The 17,104-nt window shown below is 47.2% G+C and overlaps 1 protein-coding gene across 5 annotated transcripts in view; it reads left to right on the top strand.

Annotated features, from left to right (window-relative positions):
* The first annotated feature begins 382 nt into the window (after window positions 1-382).
* The window catches only part of FRMPD3 (FERM and PDZ domain containing 3), a 69,091-nt gene continuing 52,369 nt past the window's right edge, over window positions 383-17,104 (top strand). For 3 of the 5 annotated variants that reach the window (XM_027534479.1, XM_027534484.1, XM_027534478.1), the window contains exons 1-3: window positions 383-533; window positions 4,511-4,613; window positions 8,221-8,266. In XM_027534479.1, coding sequence (XP_027390280.1) covers window positions 386-533; window positions 4,511-4,613; window positions 8,221-8,266 — 297 coding nt within the window. In that variant the 5' untranslated portion in view covers window positions 383-385. Of the gene's footprint in view, window positions 534-4,510; window positions 4,614-8,220; window positions 8,267-17,104 lie in introns of those variants that run through there. The other 2 variants (XM_027534481.1, XM_027534480.1) reach the window with 2 other exon arrangements.

Raw genomic sequence — 17,104 nt, 5'->3', positions numbered from 1 at the left:
TTTGGTTTCTCTCAGGGAGTTAATAGCCGATTCCATGGGTGATACCGGTTAACCTTCCAACAACACATTTGCTTTTAGGCTCCTTCTGAGTCCCAGTATCTTGAGGAAAGGACAGACTCTAATGTCAGGCTCCATGGCACCCATGTCCTCTGTTGGCCCTGGCCCTATAGCCAAGTGGCTTCTCCTTTCTAGACTCTTCTTTCTCCAGTGTGAAATATGCATTGGTCATCCCTTCTGCTGGTGCCAGAGGATGTAGGAAGCAATGTGCGTGAACTCCCAGGTGCCATGGCCAGCACCCTTATCAGCATCCCTCCCAGCTGCTCTGAGGCTTAGCTGCCTTTGCGTCTTCTTTTGCTCCCATCTTCCCCTCCCCCTCAGTCATGTGATGCAGGAAGAGAACGCAAATGATATGGAATGTGAGCAGCTGCCGGCAGAGACGCTGCGACAAGTGACCATTCACCGGGACCCTATATGTGGCTTTGGCTTCGTGGCTGGCAGTGAGAGGCCTGTGGTGGTGCGATCTGTGAGGCCAGGTAGGTGTCACCCAGAGTGTCCCCCTGGCCCTGGCTCCCACCCCCACCAAACACCCACACATCGTCCCAGAGAAAAGAGCACCCAAGTATACTGTGTTGCCAAGGAATTCATGAAGAGTGGGTGAAGACTTGCCAGCCAATAACTGTGTGAGGGAGCTGGTTTTTAAAGATTTATCCACACACAACACTGACGCTGCAGTTGATAATTTAGTAGGGTCTGGGTCTTAACAAAACTTCCCTTTGCATAGAACCTTCACAGAAGAGCCATACTGCCTTGAGTGAGACATACCGATCTGATTCAATTCAACAAGTATGTATTGACTGCCTACTCTAAGCAAGGTTATAGGGAAATAACAAGACAGAGTTCCTGCCCCCAAGAATCTAATCATCAGGCTGTAGAGACCAGTACACGCTCACCAAATAGGTCATCCAGTGAAGGCTGGAGTCAGGATATAGACCATAGGTGGCAGAGAAAGGGAGAGGAAGTGAAATCTCTGAAGCCCCAGTAGCAATACAACACCTACCATTGATGAAGCCCCCTAGAGTGTACAAATTTACATCATCTTGTTCAGTGCTTGCGGCTATGTCCACAAGGTAAGTAATACCATTCCCATTTTACAGATGAGAAAACTGAGGCAGAGAGGAAGAGAAATGGCATGTCCAGGGTCACTCCACTAAGAAGTAGCAGAGCTAGGATTTGCACCTGTGCCTGTGTGATGCCACTGAGGGGGGTGGGGAGGGAAGCAGGGCTTGAATGGGACCATACGGGGTGGACCAAGTGCGAGCCCACCAGAACTGTGAAAGCCTGCTGTTGTGAATGAAATGGGAAAGGGCCTGAGCACTGTTTTGTTCCAAATCTTGCTAGGCATTGACAAGAAAAGACAGACGGAAAGGAGCTCTATTCCTGAATTGCTGGGCCTGAGGCTTTAGATGTTTACAACAGTTTCTTGCTCAGTCAAGAGGAGCAGCCGGAGTACAAACTGGTCTAGCAGAAATTTGATGAATTTTGCAATCCTCCAAGGAAAAGAAAAAGATTTTTGTAAGCTTGCTCTTCAACTGGAGGGCATAAAGTAAAAAAACAATTCGGTACAGGAGTTTGTGGCTGACCTAAGGCTCCTGAGGTAGTCATGCAGTTTTGCAAAAGGTTTTTGAGTCTCTGATCCAAAATCAAATTTATCCTGGGAAAGAGGGACCATATAAAACTTAGTAACAGATCACCAGGAGACCCTGGTTTAACTTTAGAGGAGACAGAATTCACAGGGTTGCTGCAGGTGGTCTGAGAATGAATAAGAAGGGGTTGGAGGAGTGGAGAGAAGAAAAGCCACAAGGGAGACCACAGGAGGCCATGGGGCCAGCAGGCTGATCTCAGACCTGCCTCCAACCCAGGTGCCCCTCCATCCAATGCAGAAAACTTGATTTTGAGGCCACAAGAAAAGATAAGATGCATCCTATAGAGGAACAGGAGAAGGCAATGGTACCCCACTCCAGTACCCTTGCCTGGAAAATACCATGGACGGAGGAGCCTGGTAGGCTGCAGACCATGGGGTCAAGAAGAGTCGGACACGACTGAGTGACTTCACTTTCACTTTTCCCTTTCATGCATCGGAGAAGGAAATGGCAACCCACTCCAGTGTTCTTGCCTGGAGAATCCCAGGGACGGGGGAGCCTGATGGGCTGCCATCTATGGGGTCGCACAGAGTCAGACATGACTGAAGCGACTTAGCAGCAGCAGCAGCAGAGAGGAACAGTTAAGGCTGAACAAGCCAACAAACAATTCCATGAAAATAGTAAGTAGACTGAGCTTACCACTGCCATCAGAGAGCCAAGGCCTGTGATGGAGACCAAGTTCTATGAGGACCTCCTCCATTGAAAGGAAGGATGGAGGGATGAATGGATGGACAGGAGAAAGGAAAGAAGGGAGGGAGGGAATAGGTAGAGTGGTCTGCACCTAAAAGATTGGCATATTTGGCAGAAGTAGATAGGAGGAATATCTTTCCTGGTGGCTCAGTTGTGAAGAATCTACCTGGCTCAGCGGGTAAAGAACCCACCTGCAATGCAGGAAACACAGGAGACATGGGTTCAATCCCTGAGTGAGGAAGATCCCCTGGAGGAGGAAATGGCAACCCACTCCAGTATTCTTGCCTGAAAAATCCCATGGACAGAGGAGCCTGACAGGCTGCTATCCAAAGGTCACAGGGAGTTGGGCACAACTGAGTAAATAAGCACAGTACAGCCAATGCAGGAGATGTGGGTTTGATCCTGTGTCGGGAAGATCCCCTGGAGAAAGAAATGGCAACCCACTCCAGTATTTTTTGCCTAGAGAATCCCATGCACAGAGGAGCCTGGCAGACTACAGTCCATGGGGTCGCACAGAGTGGGACATGACTGAAGCGACTAAACGACAACAAATAGGAGGAATGAAATGAGTGGAAGGAACTGTCCCTTGGAAGACATAATAAGTACCATTTATTGAATTCTTACCAACATCAATCAACTGTTTTAAATGCTCTACATCCATCATCCCATTTATCCTCCCATCTTTCTTCTGCTGTTATTTTTCCATTTCTTAGATGAGGAAAGAGAGATTCAGAGAGATGAAATGTCTCATCCGAGGTCCCACAGCCATTGAGTTGTAGATTTGAGTTGAGCGTCCAAGCCTGACTTGCTGCAAAGAATGGGCTCTTCACCAGCAGGCTTCCTGTTTCTGACATCCCTGTGCTGTCAGAAGAGTGGGTTGAGGGTCTTTGCGGTTGGAGTGGGGAATCCTGCTCGCTGAGCATACAGGCCTCACCCTCAGCACACAGGCCCCACTCTCCAGAGCCACAGAGTGATGCTCAACTGACATGGTGACCTGGTTGTTGTTCATGTTTGTTGCATTTACACAGCACACTTTTTTGCAGAGAGAGGAACAGTTGGGATCTGACCCTTTCAAGTGGATCCCAACAAGCATCCAGGCTGGGTTGAGAGTGAGACATGTCCTTAAACATGTCCTTAGACATGTCCTATTTTGGGTTTGAGTTAAGCTGAGTTCTACTTGTCATTCTCCTTAAATCTCTAAAATCCTTTTCTCCAAGGAGATCTTTGCTAAGCACCAGAGGCAGCACAGCCCAGGGCGCCCCTCCAACCCACCCTTTACCCCCATCAGGAAGGTAGGGCCCTCAGGCAGGTCTGCTTTCTAAACCTCAACAGTAGACGTGAGGAGGAGAGAAAGCAAATTTCCAACTGCCAGTGATTTAGGGTCTGTGCCTTGTTCTTCTCATTTCTCAGACAGCAGCATGTCTCTTAGGTGAAAGAAAATAAATGCCTTTAGGGCTTCTCTGGTGGCTTAGATGGTAAAGAGTTTGCCTGCAATCTAGGAGACCTGGGTTTGATCCCTGGATTGAGAAAATCCCCTGGAGAAGGGAATGGCTACCCACTCAAGTATTCTTGCCTGGAGAATTCCATGGACTGAGGAGCCTGGTGGACGGGCTACTGGAGTTACAGAGTTGGACACTAACACTTTCACTTTAGGTTCTTTAGTTCATCCCCCTGTCTCCAGGGAAGTGAATGCCTACATCCTTCCAGACCAGTAAGTATGAATTATGTTCAAGTAAGAAGATTCCTTACCCGCTCCTGTCACCTGTAACCCCTCCAGTAGTCTGGAAGCCATGCCTTGTGCCCAAGCAGATCCCTCCTGATGAAACCGAAGTTTGTGCTCCTCACTAGGTCCGAGCCGGGAATCACTGGTGAACCTTGCTTGAGCACCAGGCCTTTGCTACCACACCACTCCCAGCCTAGGCAGGGCCATTCCATTCTCTTTCTCCAGCCCTCTGCCCTCCACTTGCTACAGGCAACAGTGGCCCAGGGCTCAAAGAGTTGCCTGTCAGTGGCACCACTCGGCCCGCATCTCCTGCAGGCCTCAGTGCCTGCAGCCACTCCCTCAGGCACTGGCAACTCCCTCCCACCCAGGCCTCACGCCTCTCTCCTCTCCTCCACAGGAGGCCCCTCTGAGGACAAGCTCCTGGCTGGTGACCAGATTGTGGCCATTAATGAGGAGGACGTGAGTGAAGCCCCCAGGGAGAGGTTCATAGAACTCATCAGGTAATAGGAGCCTCTTGGGCCTTGCGAGAGCTGAGCACGGCTATCCCCATCCCACCAGTAGTGTAACTATGACTGCCACAGCCCTCCCTGGCTAAGAGAGAGGGGTCTTCCCAGGGAGAGCAACCTGAGCCAGGGCTCCTGGGTACCCAGAACTTCCAGGGACTGAGGGCCCTCACACACTCTGGCTTAACCTCATTCAGTGATGTGAAGAGACACAAAGAACAGCCTCCTGGAAGTTCACCTCACCTCCCTTCACCCAACAACTCCCCTCACCCAAGCCCTTTGGTTTTCAACTTACCTGTGCAGTGACTACTGAGAACAAGTGAGTGACCAATGACACAGACCAAGTGAGTAAAGAATAAGAAATAAACAAGCCATTCAAACAACATTCTGAGATAAGCAGAATCAATGTGAGCAAGACATTATTTCCCACCCGCCACTCCCTCCCCGCACCGCCTCCCCCCCCCAAAAAAAACCACAAGGAGAATAAAATCCAAATGCCTGGCCAGCAGGTTGAGGCATGGAAACTGCCATGTTGGATTTTGCTCACAGTGTGTGTAGTGCCCTCCCCAGATGGGGGCAGGTCAGAGAGAGAAAGGAATGTGAGGAGGACCACCACTGTCCATGGAGTCATCACACTGACTTTTACCCTCCCTTACTTCTGTATATGGGGCTTCCCTTGTGGCTCAGTAGTAAAGAACCCACCTGCCAAGGCAGAAGATGCAGGTTCGATCCCTGGGTGGTGACGATCCCCTGGAGGAAGGCATGGCAACCCACTCCAGTATTCTTGCCTGGAGAATCCCATGGACAGAGGAGCCTGGTGGGCTACAGTCCACAGGGTCTCAGAGTTGGACACGACTGAGCGACTAAACAACAACAACCTCTGTATATACCATACCACCACATATCACACAGACACTACATACCTCTTCCCCCCCATACACCATGCCACCACACACCACATACACACACACACACACCATGCGCTAAAAATACACCCATACCCACAGGTACCACATGCGCGCACACACACACACCTATGCCATAGATACTCCCCCACCCCACACGCCTATCACATGCACACACACATACCACCCCACGCCCCCTTGCATAGACACTTTGATAAGGAGTAAGACAACAGAACTGAGAGAACGGAATTAGATTCTTTCAGCTCTAAATTCCAGGGGATAACCTCAGTTTGGGGGACCTCAGCTATCTATCTTCACACGCTTGCTCTCTTACTCTCTCTCTCTCTCTGTCTGATGTAGTCTGCTCCATCTCTGCCTCCATCTCCTTCAACCCTTCTCCATTTGGAGTGTTTTCATTCCACTCATCTTTCTTGTTCTCCCAAAGCCCACCTGCCTCCAGGGCCCCTCCCTCCACTTCAAAGGCAGAGGAGTGACGCCCCCTTGCTACTTCTGGAAGGGTTTGCACTGCCCCTTCCTGAAGTCCAGAGCAGGTCTTCCTCCATAGGCTCCCCACTCCAGCCCAATATCCTGGTATGTGTCTGGTCCCTAATGACCCTTAGTTTGGCTCTTCTCCAAGTTCAGTTTGTCCATTGCATTCCCCCACTCTCTACCCTTCATGGTCCACCACCACATCACCATGGGGTGAATTCTTTCAACCCCATCAGGGCATGTTGGGGGTTCTTTCAGGCTGACCCCTCAGAAGTCTTTGCTTTGCTTCTCGTGGATATCTTTGTACCCCATACCAAGGTAGCCCAATTTTGTGAGACTGCTCAGAGCACCTTCTGGGTCAAGTTAGAGCTCACACATTTGATAATCTCTGGGACTAGCAAATCATTCATTCATTCAGTGAATATTTATTATATTGAGTGTCTCCTGCGCATCAGTTGTTGTTCTAGGCACTGAATATACAGCAGTGAATAAGACAGACAAAAATCCTTGCCCATTGGAGTTTACATTCTAGTGGAAGAAGACACATCATAAGCAGTAAACATGATAAATAAATATTGCACAGTATATTAGAAGTTGATGAATGTTATTGAAGAATAGAAAGGGGGACAAGATAAAGATCAGGAATGCTGGGAACACGGGTGCAGAGTACAACTTTAAATAGCATGGCCAGTGTTGGCCTCAATGAGGAGGTGACATTTGAAGAAAGACTTGGAGGAAATGAGGATATCAGAGAAGGCAAGAAGAACCCAGTGTAGAGGCCCTAAGGCAGGAGTGTGTGTGATATGTTTGGGGAACATGGGAGAAGCCCACGTGTGGAGTGGGGTAAGGAACGGGGTAGTTGTAGCTACTGCAAGGACTTTAGCTTTGCTCTACATGATATGGGGAGACGTGGCAGGGGCTGGAGCACAGGAGTCACATAATTCAATCTATACTAGTTCCCTGCCCTGGCCAACAGACAGGACTTTCCAGGTGTTTTCCTTGGAACACAGCTCCTTCCTTACTCGAGGACCTTCCCAGACCCAGGAGCTGACAACATCCCTGGACTCTGCCTCATTGAATATGGTACCAGTCCAAGTCCTCGAGCAGGGGCCCTGGGCTTTTCTTTTCTTTTTTTAAAAATAATTTTATTTATTTGTTATTTTTGTGCTGAATCTTCATTGCTTCTAGTTGTGGAGAGCAGGGGCTACTCTCGAGTTGCAATGCATGGGCTTCTCATTACAGTAGCTTATCCTGTTGTGGAGCATGGCTCAGTAGTTGTGGTACATGGGCTTAGTTGCTCCACAGTATGTGGGATCTTCCCGGATCAGGGATCGAACCTGAGTCTCCTGTGTTGGCAGGCGGATTCTTTACCACTGAGCCACCAGGGAAGCCCGGGCTTTTCTTGAATACCCAGAATCAAGGGTGTCTTGACTCTGCTTCCTGAACACCTTTGTTCCCAGAAACATTTGTAAAAAGACCAGCAAAGAGGGGAAGCTCCTTCAAGGTGAACTCTTTCCATTTCTTTTAGTTCTTTTAAAGGATGATGTATTCTTGGGAGAGAATTTTCATACCTCACAGCTTGTTGGATCATTGGCATAATTCTTGTCTGAAGAGTTTCAAATTCTTCATCCTTTTGAATGTTTGCTATCTGGAGAGTCTTGTCTTCCATCTGTTGCTCTCTGGCTCTCATTTTTTTTGGTCCTTCAATTAAAACAACTCTGCTGAGTATGAGTCATGATGACCAAATGACCTCCTTTGGGTTTTTCCTTTGAGTTTCTCCTCTTACTTAAATACCAAATTGCCAATAATCATGGTACACGGTTCCCAGGACTCTGATTGTGCTCCCTTTGAGTTCCTTAATTCAGGTCTTTCGTTTTCCTTGCAAACTTTTTTGCCTATAGATAAAAGGTTCCTAGGGTTTGAGGATTTCTAGAGAGAATGTGAGAAGGAATATAAAAAGACCTGAAAAATGACAACCCAGAGGTAATGATAATACCATTTTCAGAAGCCTGTGTGAACCTCTATGGATGGTGGATGTCAGCTGCCACAAATGATGGGAGGCGAGGCAGCCATGCAGATATTTAGATTGCCCTCTGTCCTAATCCATATACCTGAATGCAGCCCAGGGGAGAATTCTGGTGTTCCTTCTTGTGCTAGATGAATACCCAGTGCATGATACACTACTCTCCTGTTCCCTCTTCTCTCTGTAGGAGCGCTAAGGAATTCATCGTTCTTACAGTTCTGCACACTCATCAGGTGAGTGAGCCTCTTTGCCATCCACCCTTCCTCCTGATTGAGACAAGAGCATTCCCACATTGGAAAGTGACAGTGATGGGAGAGGGAGATGGGAGAGACTAGGACCAGCATTGTTGTGAGCCAAGGGTTTAGGAGTGAACTTAAAATCGTACCTTCTGCACATCTTGTCTATGCTCACATCCCAGACTTGAGGATTTTGAAGGGCTCCATAGTGCTGTGTGCTGCCCTGTGTGCTCTGCTTTCCCCCACTTAAGCTACCCCACCACTGCCCCAGTTCCAGACATATTTTCTACCTCTTTTTTGCTGTGTCCCATCAAAATTTACCTGTCCAGTGTCCAATTCCATTAATCCTTGTAGACTGTGGGTGCTAATCTTATTCATTCATTTTATACAGGTATATACTAAATGGCCTATGGTGTATGAGACACAACACTGTATGTGGAGGATTTACTATAAAGTTGCTGGGGAGGTGCAGTTGGACAAATAGGTTCATCTTTGTCTAGGTTCAATTACTAACTGCCTGTATGACCTTGGGGGAGTCAGTTCCCTTTTCTGAACCTGTTTCCTCATCTGTAAATTGAGGGATTTAGACTAGATCAGTGTTCCCCATGCTTGCCTGATCATAATAGTCACCAGGACTATTTATTAAAAATGGAAGTCCCCAGGCCCTTCTTAAAAGTTGGAATCCAGAGGCACTGTGTCTGTTACTAGGTCACTTCCTCGTAGTAATCTTTGTGGGATCTTAGTTCTCTGACCAGAGATCAAACCTGTATCCTCCACAGTGAAAGCATGGAGTCCTAACCACTGGACCACCAGGGAATCCCTGATTTTTTTTACTTTTTAGTTTGATATCATTGTAGATTCATAGGAAGTTGCAAAGCTAGTACAGTGACATCCCTGTGTATCCTTTACCCTGTTTCTCCCAGTGGTTACATGTTACATCCCTAACAGTACTATATCAGAACTGGGACACTGATGTCGGTACAGTGATGTGAATGGTTCAGTGTTACTCTGTCACATGTGTGGGTTCATGTATCAACACAGCCAAGATACTGGAGAGTTCTATTACTGAAAGGATGCCTCATGTTGCTCTTTTTTGGGGCACCTACTCCCTACCCTCAATCCGTGTCAACCACTAATCTGTTCTCCATTCCTGTAATTTCATCATTTCAAGAATATTATATAAGTGGAATCATAAAGTATGTAACCTTTGGGGATTGGATTTTTTCACTCTGCACAATGCCCTTGAAATTCATCCAAGCCATTGCTTGTATTAACAGTTTGCTCCTTTTTTATTGCTGAGTAGTATTCCATGGTATGGATGTACCACTGTTTAGTCATCCACCTGTTGAAAAACATCTTGGTTCCTTCCAGGCTTTGGCTAGCATGATATTAAAGCTGCTATAAACATTCATGTACAGGGTTTTTTGTGAGCATAAGTTTTCGTTTCTCTAGGACAAATGCCCAAAAGTGTGATTGTCCAGTCATATACTAAGTGTACGTTTAGTTTATTAAGAAACAGCCAGACTGCTTTCCATGAGAGTAGACTGTGGTTCACTGCTGTATCACTAGCACCTGGAACAGCATCTGACATAGAATAGGTGCTCAGTATTTGTTGGAATAAAGGAAACCTAAATCAAACTCAAGTGTCCAAACTTAGGTGCAGAATAAAGAGCCTAACACTCCCCCATCTCTGTCCCAACTCTCATCCCAGTGCCCCCAACACCTCTTTGTCATGGCCAGGGTGCTCTCCTTCTCTTCCTTGTACATTTCTTAGTTCTCACCACCCTGTAGACTTCTATCCTTGTTGTGATCCACATCTCTTGTAACACATGGCTCTTTCCTTGAATACCTGCCTTAAGACTTATGTCTTCCAAACATCTTTGCCTGACTAACCTCAATGAGAGTTTCTAGTTCATTAATTTGTTCATCAGACATTTACTGAATGCCCACTATTCTAGGCACTCTTCCAGGCTGGGAATATAGCAGTGCACAGGACAAACATGCTTCCTACCCTTGGAGAGCTTACATTCTAGTTATTGGCCTTGTGCCCTCTAAACCCTGCTGCTCCTGCTAAGTTCCTTCAGTCATGTCTGACTCTTTGTGACCCTGTGGATTGTAGCCCACCAGGCTCCTCTGTCCATGGGGATTCTCCAGGCAAGAATACTGGAATTGCCGTTACCTTCTCCAGGGGATCTTCCTGACCCAGGGTTTGAACCCGGGTCTCCTGCATTGCAGGCAGATTCTTTACCACTGAGCCACCGGAGAAGCCCCTCTAAACCCTAGAAACATAGAAAAGTATGGGGGCACATATACACAGAAGGGATAGTCAAAACAGTTAGCAACCTGTACAGGAAGGGCCTTCCAGTGAGAATGTAAGCCATCCACAGGCGGTGGAGCAGAGTCTTGCAGGCCACCTAACTGTGCCAGGTGTTAACCCTTTGTTATTTGATCTTTTATAAAGAGGTTCCAGGGGAGAGATCAGGTGGCACCCAAAAAGCTTAGGGCACAGACTACTTATCAGACAGTGAGCAAAAGTCCCTCAATGTTTTACAATAGGTATGGCCATCCCAGCACGTCCCGACCAAATATCAGCCTTGCAAACATGTATAGTCAGTCCTCATTATTCACAGATTTCATATTTTCCAATTTGCCCACTTCCTAAAATTTATTTGTGACTCCAAAATCGAGACTTACGGCGCTTTCCTGGTCATTTGCTGACATATGCAGAGCATGAAAAATTTGAGTCTCCCAATGTACCTGTTCCCAGCTGAGGTCAGGCAAAATGATGCTCTGTCTTGTTTTAGTTGTCATGCAGAGTTGTCCTGAGGATGGAGATGGTAGTGGGCAGTGCAGTGTAGTCCAGGAAACTCCGGCCCGGGGACAGTGGGATGGGGTTTGAATGCCAGCTCTGATACCTGTTAGAGGGGCGGCATCAGGCAAGTCACTTAACACTTCAGAACCTCATTTTCTCCTGGTGAAATAAAATCGAATCTACCAGGATGAATTGTTTTTAGAATTTAAGATTATAATCTATGTGAGACACATACACAATCCCCCTAAGAACAGTTGTTCAGTATTCATTAGTTCAGTGTTAACACAACTGTGAATAACAAAAATCAAGTGAGAAAATCTTCTCTCTTACACTGAAGTGAAAACTCCTTGAAGATCGCACCCCCCGCCCCCAGCAGACATTACTGTTGTAGCTCCTACATCACGTAACAAGGTAGCACTTGATATCTCATGGGTGCATGAAGACTGCTTCTTCTTATCAAACTCTCCTGTGAAGGCTTGACAGTCTCCCAGAGGACAGTCTCCTCCTGATAGGTTCACGTTGTGGCTCAAGAATCTGTACTTTTAATAAGAGCCACAAGTAAGTAATTCTGATGCTCGGTAGAATCTGGGAAACATTGAACCAGACTATATTTAAGGCTGCTACCACTCATACATTGTGTGGCTGGCAATGGTCTAATACAGTGGTTCTCTGCCGCTGCTGCTAAGTCACTTCAGTCGTGTCCGACTCTGTGTGACCCCATAGACGTCAGCCCACCAGGCTCTCCTGCCCCTGGAATTCTCCAGGCAAGAACACTGGAGTGGGTTGCCATTTCCTTCTCCAATGCATGAAAGTGAAAAAGTGAAAATGAAGTCGCTCAGTCGTGTCTGACTCTTAGCGACCCCACGGACTGCAGCCCACCAGGCTCCTCCATCCATGGGATTTTCCAGGCAAGAGTGCTGGAGTGGGGTGCCATTGCCTTCTCCACAGTGGTTCTCTACCCTGGCTATATATACATTAGAACTTTCTGAGAACTCTTAAACATATTGATCCTTGGGCTCTAGCCCTGACCAATTGAATTACAAGCTGTGGGGATGGAGCCCAGGTATTGATCTTTTGAAAAGGCTCCCCAAATGATTCTGATATGTAGCCAAGGTGCGTGGTCTAATGTGTAGTCTCTTTCAGATGGCATTTTCTTTTTAAGAGAGTGACTCCTACCGTAGCAGACCATTGGGGAGTATTTTGAGCGGCCATAGAGATCCTTTCCCAGGGACCCTCAAACAATATTGCATAGGTAGCCACTTACTAAGTCTAGATGTATTTAAGAATGTTCTTTAATCTTTGAGTGACCAACTATTCCCCATGATTGACTGAATATGTATTAATTTCGGTATCCTTAGACCTTGACACATCATTTGTCCTCAATAAATATTTTAAAATAAAGTACTGACTGGTGACCTAGAACAGTCCTGGCAAAGCAAGCAGACAGTCCCTTCAAATGAAACTAGTTTTCTGGTTTTGAAAACAGCCTGTACCCAGAGAGTCTCAGTCCCCTCTGCTTGAAGCCACCTGTCCAGAAAAAAGCCAAAATCATGGGAACCACTGCAGAAGAACTGGTTTTCCATAGAGCTTCTTGAGTATAGGGCCTGGCAGACAGTAGGTACTCAAGTCCTATTTGCTTAATTGATGAATTAATTCAGTACTAGCCCCTGCAATCAACGACTGTCTTCTCTTCTGTGCCTCCTCTGTGCTTGGTGCTGGGGGAGACACAGTAATGCAAAATGTCACCTCTTCTTTTACAACCTAGTTGGAGAGATAAGTAATGGCTATGTGGATTCACAAAGGAGGACTATAGGAAATCCAGAGAAGGGAACGGCAAGGTTGGGAAAGGATTCAGGACTAAGGTAGGATTTGAGCTGGGTTTTGGAGATGGCATTTATTGAGCAAGAGGGACACAAGGGGGCCCTGAAGAGTGGGGATGGTGAAGAGACAGCATGACATAGGCACAGAAACGGGAAGAAGCTGTGGGCAGAATAACTCGATTAGGTGATTGATGGGAAGTGAGGGTTATGTGTGGTTTGTCAGGGGCCTTGAAATCCAGGGAGAGGACATGTTCCCCTGTAGGCAGTCCTGAATGCAGCAAGGAAGGACCCCCAGGTCCCTTATCAGTGGACCCCTGGAATCAGGATGGCCCTCCATAGTCCCAGGCTCCCACAATGGTTGCTGTGGGAATTGCTTATAAGTAGGTTCAGGTGTCAAAGAAAATGAGGCAGCAGAAAGGGAAATCAGGAGGCTGTTAAAGCTTCAGGAACCTGAGCTCCATGTTCTTAAAATCCTTTCACAATTATCAAAGTGGGGCCCTATCGTACACTTAAAACATTCAGCCATATACCTGTCTTCGGCCAAGATATGTGAACACAACCCTGAAATCTGTACTAATAGAGTCACCAAATTAAAAAATGGTCAAAGAATCACCAGCTGCTGAATTCAGCCCTGAGGGAGAAGGCAGACTGTCTCCTCTATTGCTTATTCCACCAAGCTGCTGGCTTCATATTTACTTCAAGGGGCTTGCAATGGCCCTGGAGGTACTTAGAAATTCTAGTCCCGTGTTTCAAGCCAAAATTCATTTTTGCTAGAAAGGGTGCCTGTTGCAAAATGAGACTTCCAGCTGCTTAGAGGAAAAATGGGGTCAGTCAAGAGCTCAGATGTCCCAGCTTTAAGGTACTCAATTAATCTATGCTTCGTGGATTAGGACATTTTCAGCAATTCCTCGGCCCTACCCTCTCAGAGAGTCTGACCTTTGAAGTCTGAAATGGGCTGAGAAATCTGTGTTTGTTTTGTTTTTGGCCATGCCACTCGGCTTGTGGGTTCTTAGTTCCTGACCAGAGACTGAACCTGTGCCCTGGCAATGACAGTGTAGAGCCCTAACCACTGGACTTCCGGAGAATTCCCAAAGAAATCTGTGTTTTAATAAGCATTTCCTGGTGATTTTTAGCATCAGGTAAGGTTTAGAAACATGAGTGAGAGTATGCTAATGAGTTAGTGCAGGAGTCTGTGAACTTCTTCTGTAACGGACCATAAAGTAAATACTCTAGGCTTTGTGCTTCCCCAGGGGTTCAGCAGTAAAAACTTTTCCTGCAATGCAGGAGACATGTCAGGAGCCACGGGTTCAATTCCTGGGTCAGGAAGATCCCCTGGAAAAGGAAATGCCAACCCACTGCAGTATTCTTACCTGGGAAATCCTACGGATAGAGGAGCCTGGCAGACTGCAGTCCATGGGATCACAAAAGAGTCAGACACAATTTAAGTGACTTAGCACACATGCATGCAGACCATATGTGGTACTACAGAAGTAGCCATAGGCAATGCAGAAATGAAGAGAATGGCTGTGTTCTAATAAAGCTTTATTTACAAAAAACAAGTGGTAGACAGGAGCTGGCCCACACAGGCCCATAATCTGCTGACCTCTGAAATGTGTTCATTACTCCTTCCAGGTACATTTGAATTTGGGCCAGGGCCTTCCCAATTCTTAAGACTTTAGTTCAGATGGGCCACTCTAGTATCAAAAACCTCAGGCCCCATAGTTGCACTTTGAAGATGCTTTGGGACAGGGCAACCTTTGAGAGCCACTCACGTCACACTGCAAGGCAGGCGTCATCTGTGTCAAAGCACAAGGCTAGACATGACTCTATGACATATAGCAGAGACCAGCTGGCAATGAGTGAGTCACTGTCAGTGATCAAGGCTGAAGACTGAGAGTAGGATGGAGTCTTAGAAACCAACAGGCAGGGGTCAGTGAGTAATGAGGCACAAACAAGCTGAAAATGGCTGTACAACAGACACTGGAAATGACTAAAATCCTTGAAAATACTGGCAATCCCACTTTCTGATTTTGCTCCTATAAATATCTGAATTTTTTGTTGTTGTATCTCTAGGACAGGATATAATCATGGACTTTTGGTAGAGATAGCAAAGAGGCTGTCCCCTCTGCCTATAGGGTACCAGTTAGGGTTCTTTATTTGTGCAAATCCATTCGCTGGGACCAAGATAGAACCAGACCATTGAACAAAAGACCAGGAATGGACTTCCAGCTTCAGTCCACTGCAGGGGATTGTATAGCTAATCCAGGACTCAGAAAATCTAGGTTCTGGGTTTTGCTCCACTACTCAATTATTTTGATACTTTGAATAAACCATAGCCTCTTCCCTGGGCTCCATTTCCTATGTAAAAATGAAGGGTGGACTGCATGGCCCATTCAGGTCTCTAGAGATGCCTCATTCCACACTGTACATGAGGATATTCGAGGATGACAGATGATCACAGAGAAAATACAGGGTGACTGTCGGGTGGAACAAAGAGTTCCCCTACCTTGTGTCTGGCACCTCCAGTGGAAATGGGACTACTGTGGAGACGAGTCAAGCAGAGCTGCCTGAACAGAACTACAGATCTTTCTGCCTCGCCCCTTCCCTTGTTCCTGCCATAGCCCATGCCCCCTCCACCCCCGCCCCTAGGATCTGAGCACCAAGCTGTGTAACACAAAGGCATTTCTGGACTCCTGTGAACAATCGATACTATAATCACTTTCTGCAGCCATCTCCAGCCCTGGATTTCCTTGTGCTATATTGTCTGCTGCCAACAAATTGTCCCTGTGGCTCAGGATGAGAAGTCTAAGATTCCTTTAGCACAGTGGTTCCCAACCTTAGCTGTATTTTGAAATCATTCGAAGCTTAATACCTGGGTCCTATCCTCAGGAATTTGACGTCATTGATCGGGGGTGGGGACTGGGTACTGGTGCTTTGTAAAGCTCCTCCCTCCGGTGTTTCTGCCCTCTAGCCAGGACGGAGACCCACTGCCTGAGGTTCGGCTGGACTTGGGTTGAACAGGTGGCTTTCTGCAATCTGCCCTCCGTGGGGAATGAGATTGTTGGCTCCGGAAGAGAACACAGCTGGGACCAGGGCCCAAGAGCTGATGAGGACGTTTGTTTCTGGTGTGTCTTTATCTTAGGGCCCTGCCCTCCTGTGGCTGATCTGGTAAATGAATCTCAACTACAGCATTAATGGCAGAAAATTGCTTAATGTATTGCCTTCCCAGCTGGCAGGGACCCTTCAGGGCTGGGAACACAAAGGAATGCTTGATTGTAGGGCTCACAGGCTGCATGGCAAGGCTGGTAGTGGTGGTGGTTTGAAAGAGCCCCAAACCTGATTTTCTCCTTCCTTACTGGAGAGGTCCTGCTCAGAGAGGCAGCTGGGGGCTGCGTCCAGTAGGGCCTTGTGCGTGCGTGCGTGCATGCTAAGTCATTTCTGTCATGTCCGACTCCAGGGGATCTTCCCAACCCAGGGATCGAACCTGCATCTCTTATGTCTCCTGCATTGATAGGCAGATTTTTACCACTAGTGCCGCCTGGGAAGTCCAGGCCTTGTAAGCCATGGCAAAAACTTTGGATTTTGTTCCACCGGAAGGTTTTGAACAGACAGGGTCTGACTTGCATTTAAAAAGGACGCCTCTGTCTGCTGTGTGGAAAATAGTACCAGAGGCTGGCGGCCGGAGGAGGGAGACTAGTTTGGAGTCTCCTGCAAGAATACAGTTAAAACATGATAGAGGCTTGCGCCAGGATGGTAATAATGGTGCTATGATGACGAGTGAGTGGATTCTGGCTAGATTCTGAAGATAGCACCAAGAAGTTATGTTGATGGATCGGTTGTGGGAGGTGAGAAAAAGAAAGGAGTCAACTGGAAGACTGGAGATGCCATATACTGAGATGAGGAAAAGGACTTCCCTGGTGGCTCAGATGGCAAAGAATCTGCCTGAAATGTGGGAGACCTGGGTTCAATCCCTGGGTCAGGGAGATCCCCTGGAGAAGGGCATGGCAACCCACTCGAATACTCTTGCCTGGAGAATTCCATGGACAGAGAGCCTGGCAGGCTACAGTCCATGGGGTCACAAAGAGTCAGACATGACTGAGCAAAACTGTTCAAAGCCTTCCGGTGGAGCAAGATCCAAAGTTTTTGCCATGGCTTACAAGGCCCTGGGCTTCCCAGGTGGCACTAGAGGTAAAGAATCTGCCT

Source organism: Bos indicus x Bos taurus, chromosome X (genome assembly GCF_003369695.1).
Source record: "Bos indicus x Bos taurus breed Angus x Brahman F1 hybrid chromosome X, Bos_hybrid_MaternalHap_v2.0, whole genome shotgun sequence".
In the NCBI taxonomy this organism is placed as follows: Eukaryota; Metazoa; Chordata; class Mammalia; order Artiodactyla; family Bovidae; genus Bos; species Bos indicus x Bos taurus.
Note: the sequence above shows the minus strand (reverse complement) of the source record. Positions and strands in the feature narration are given on the sequence as shown.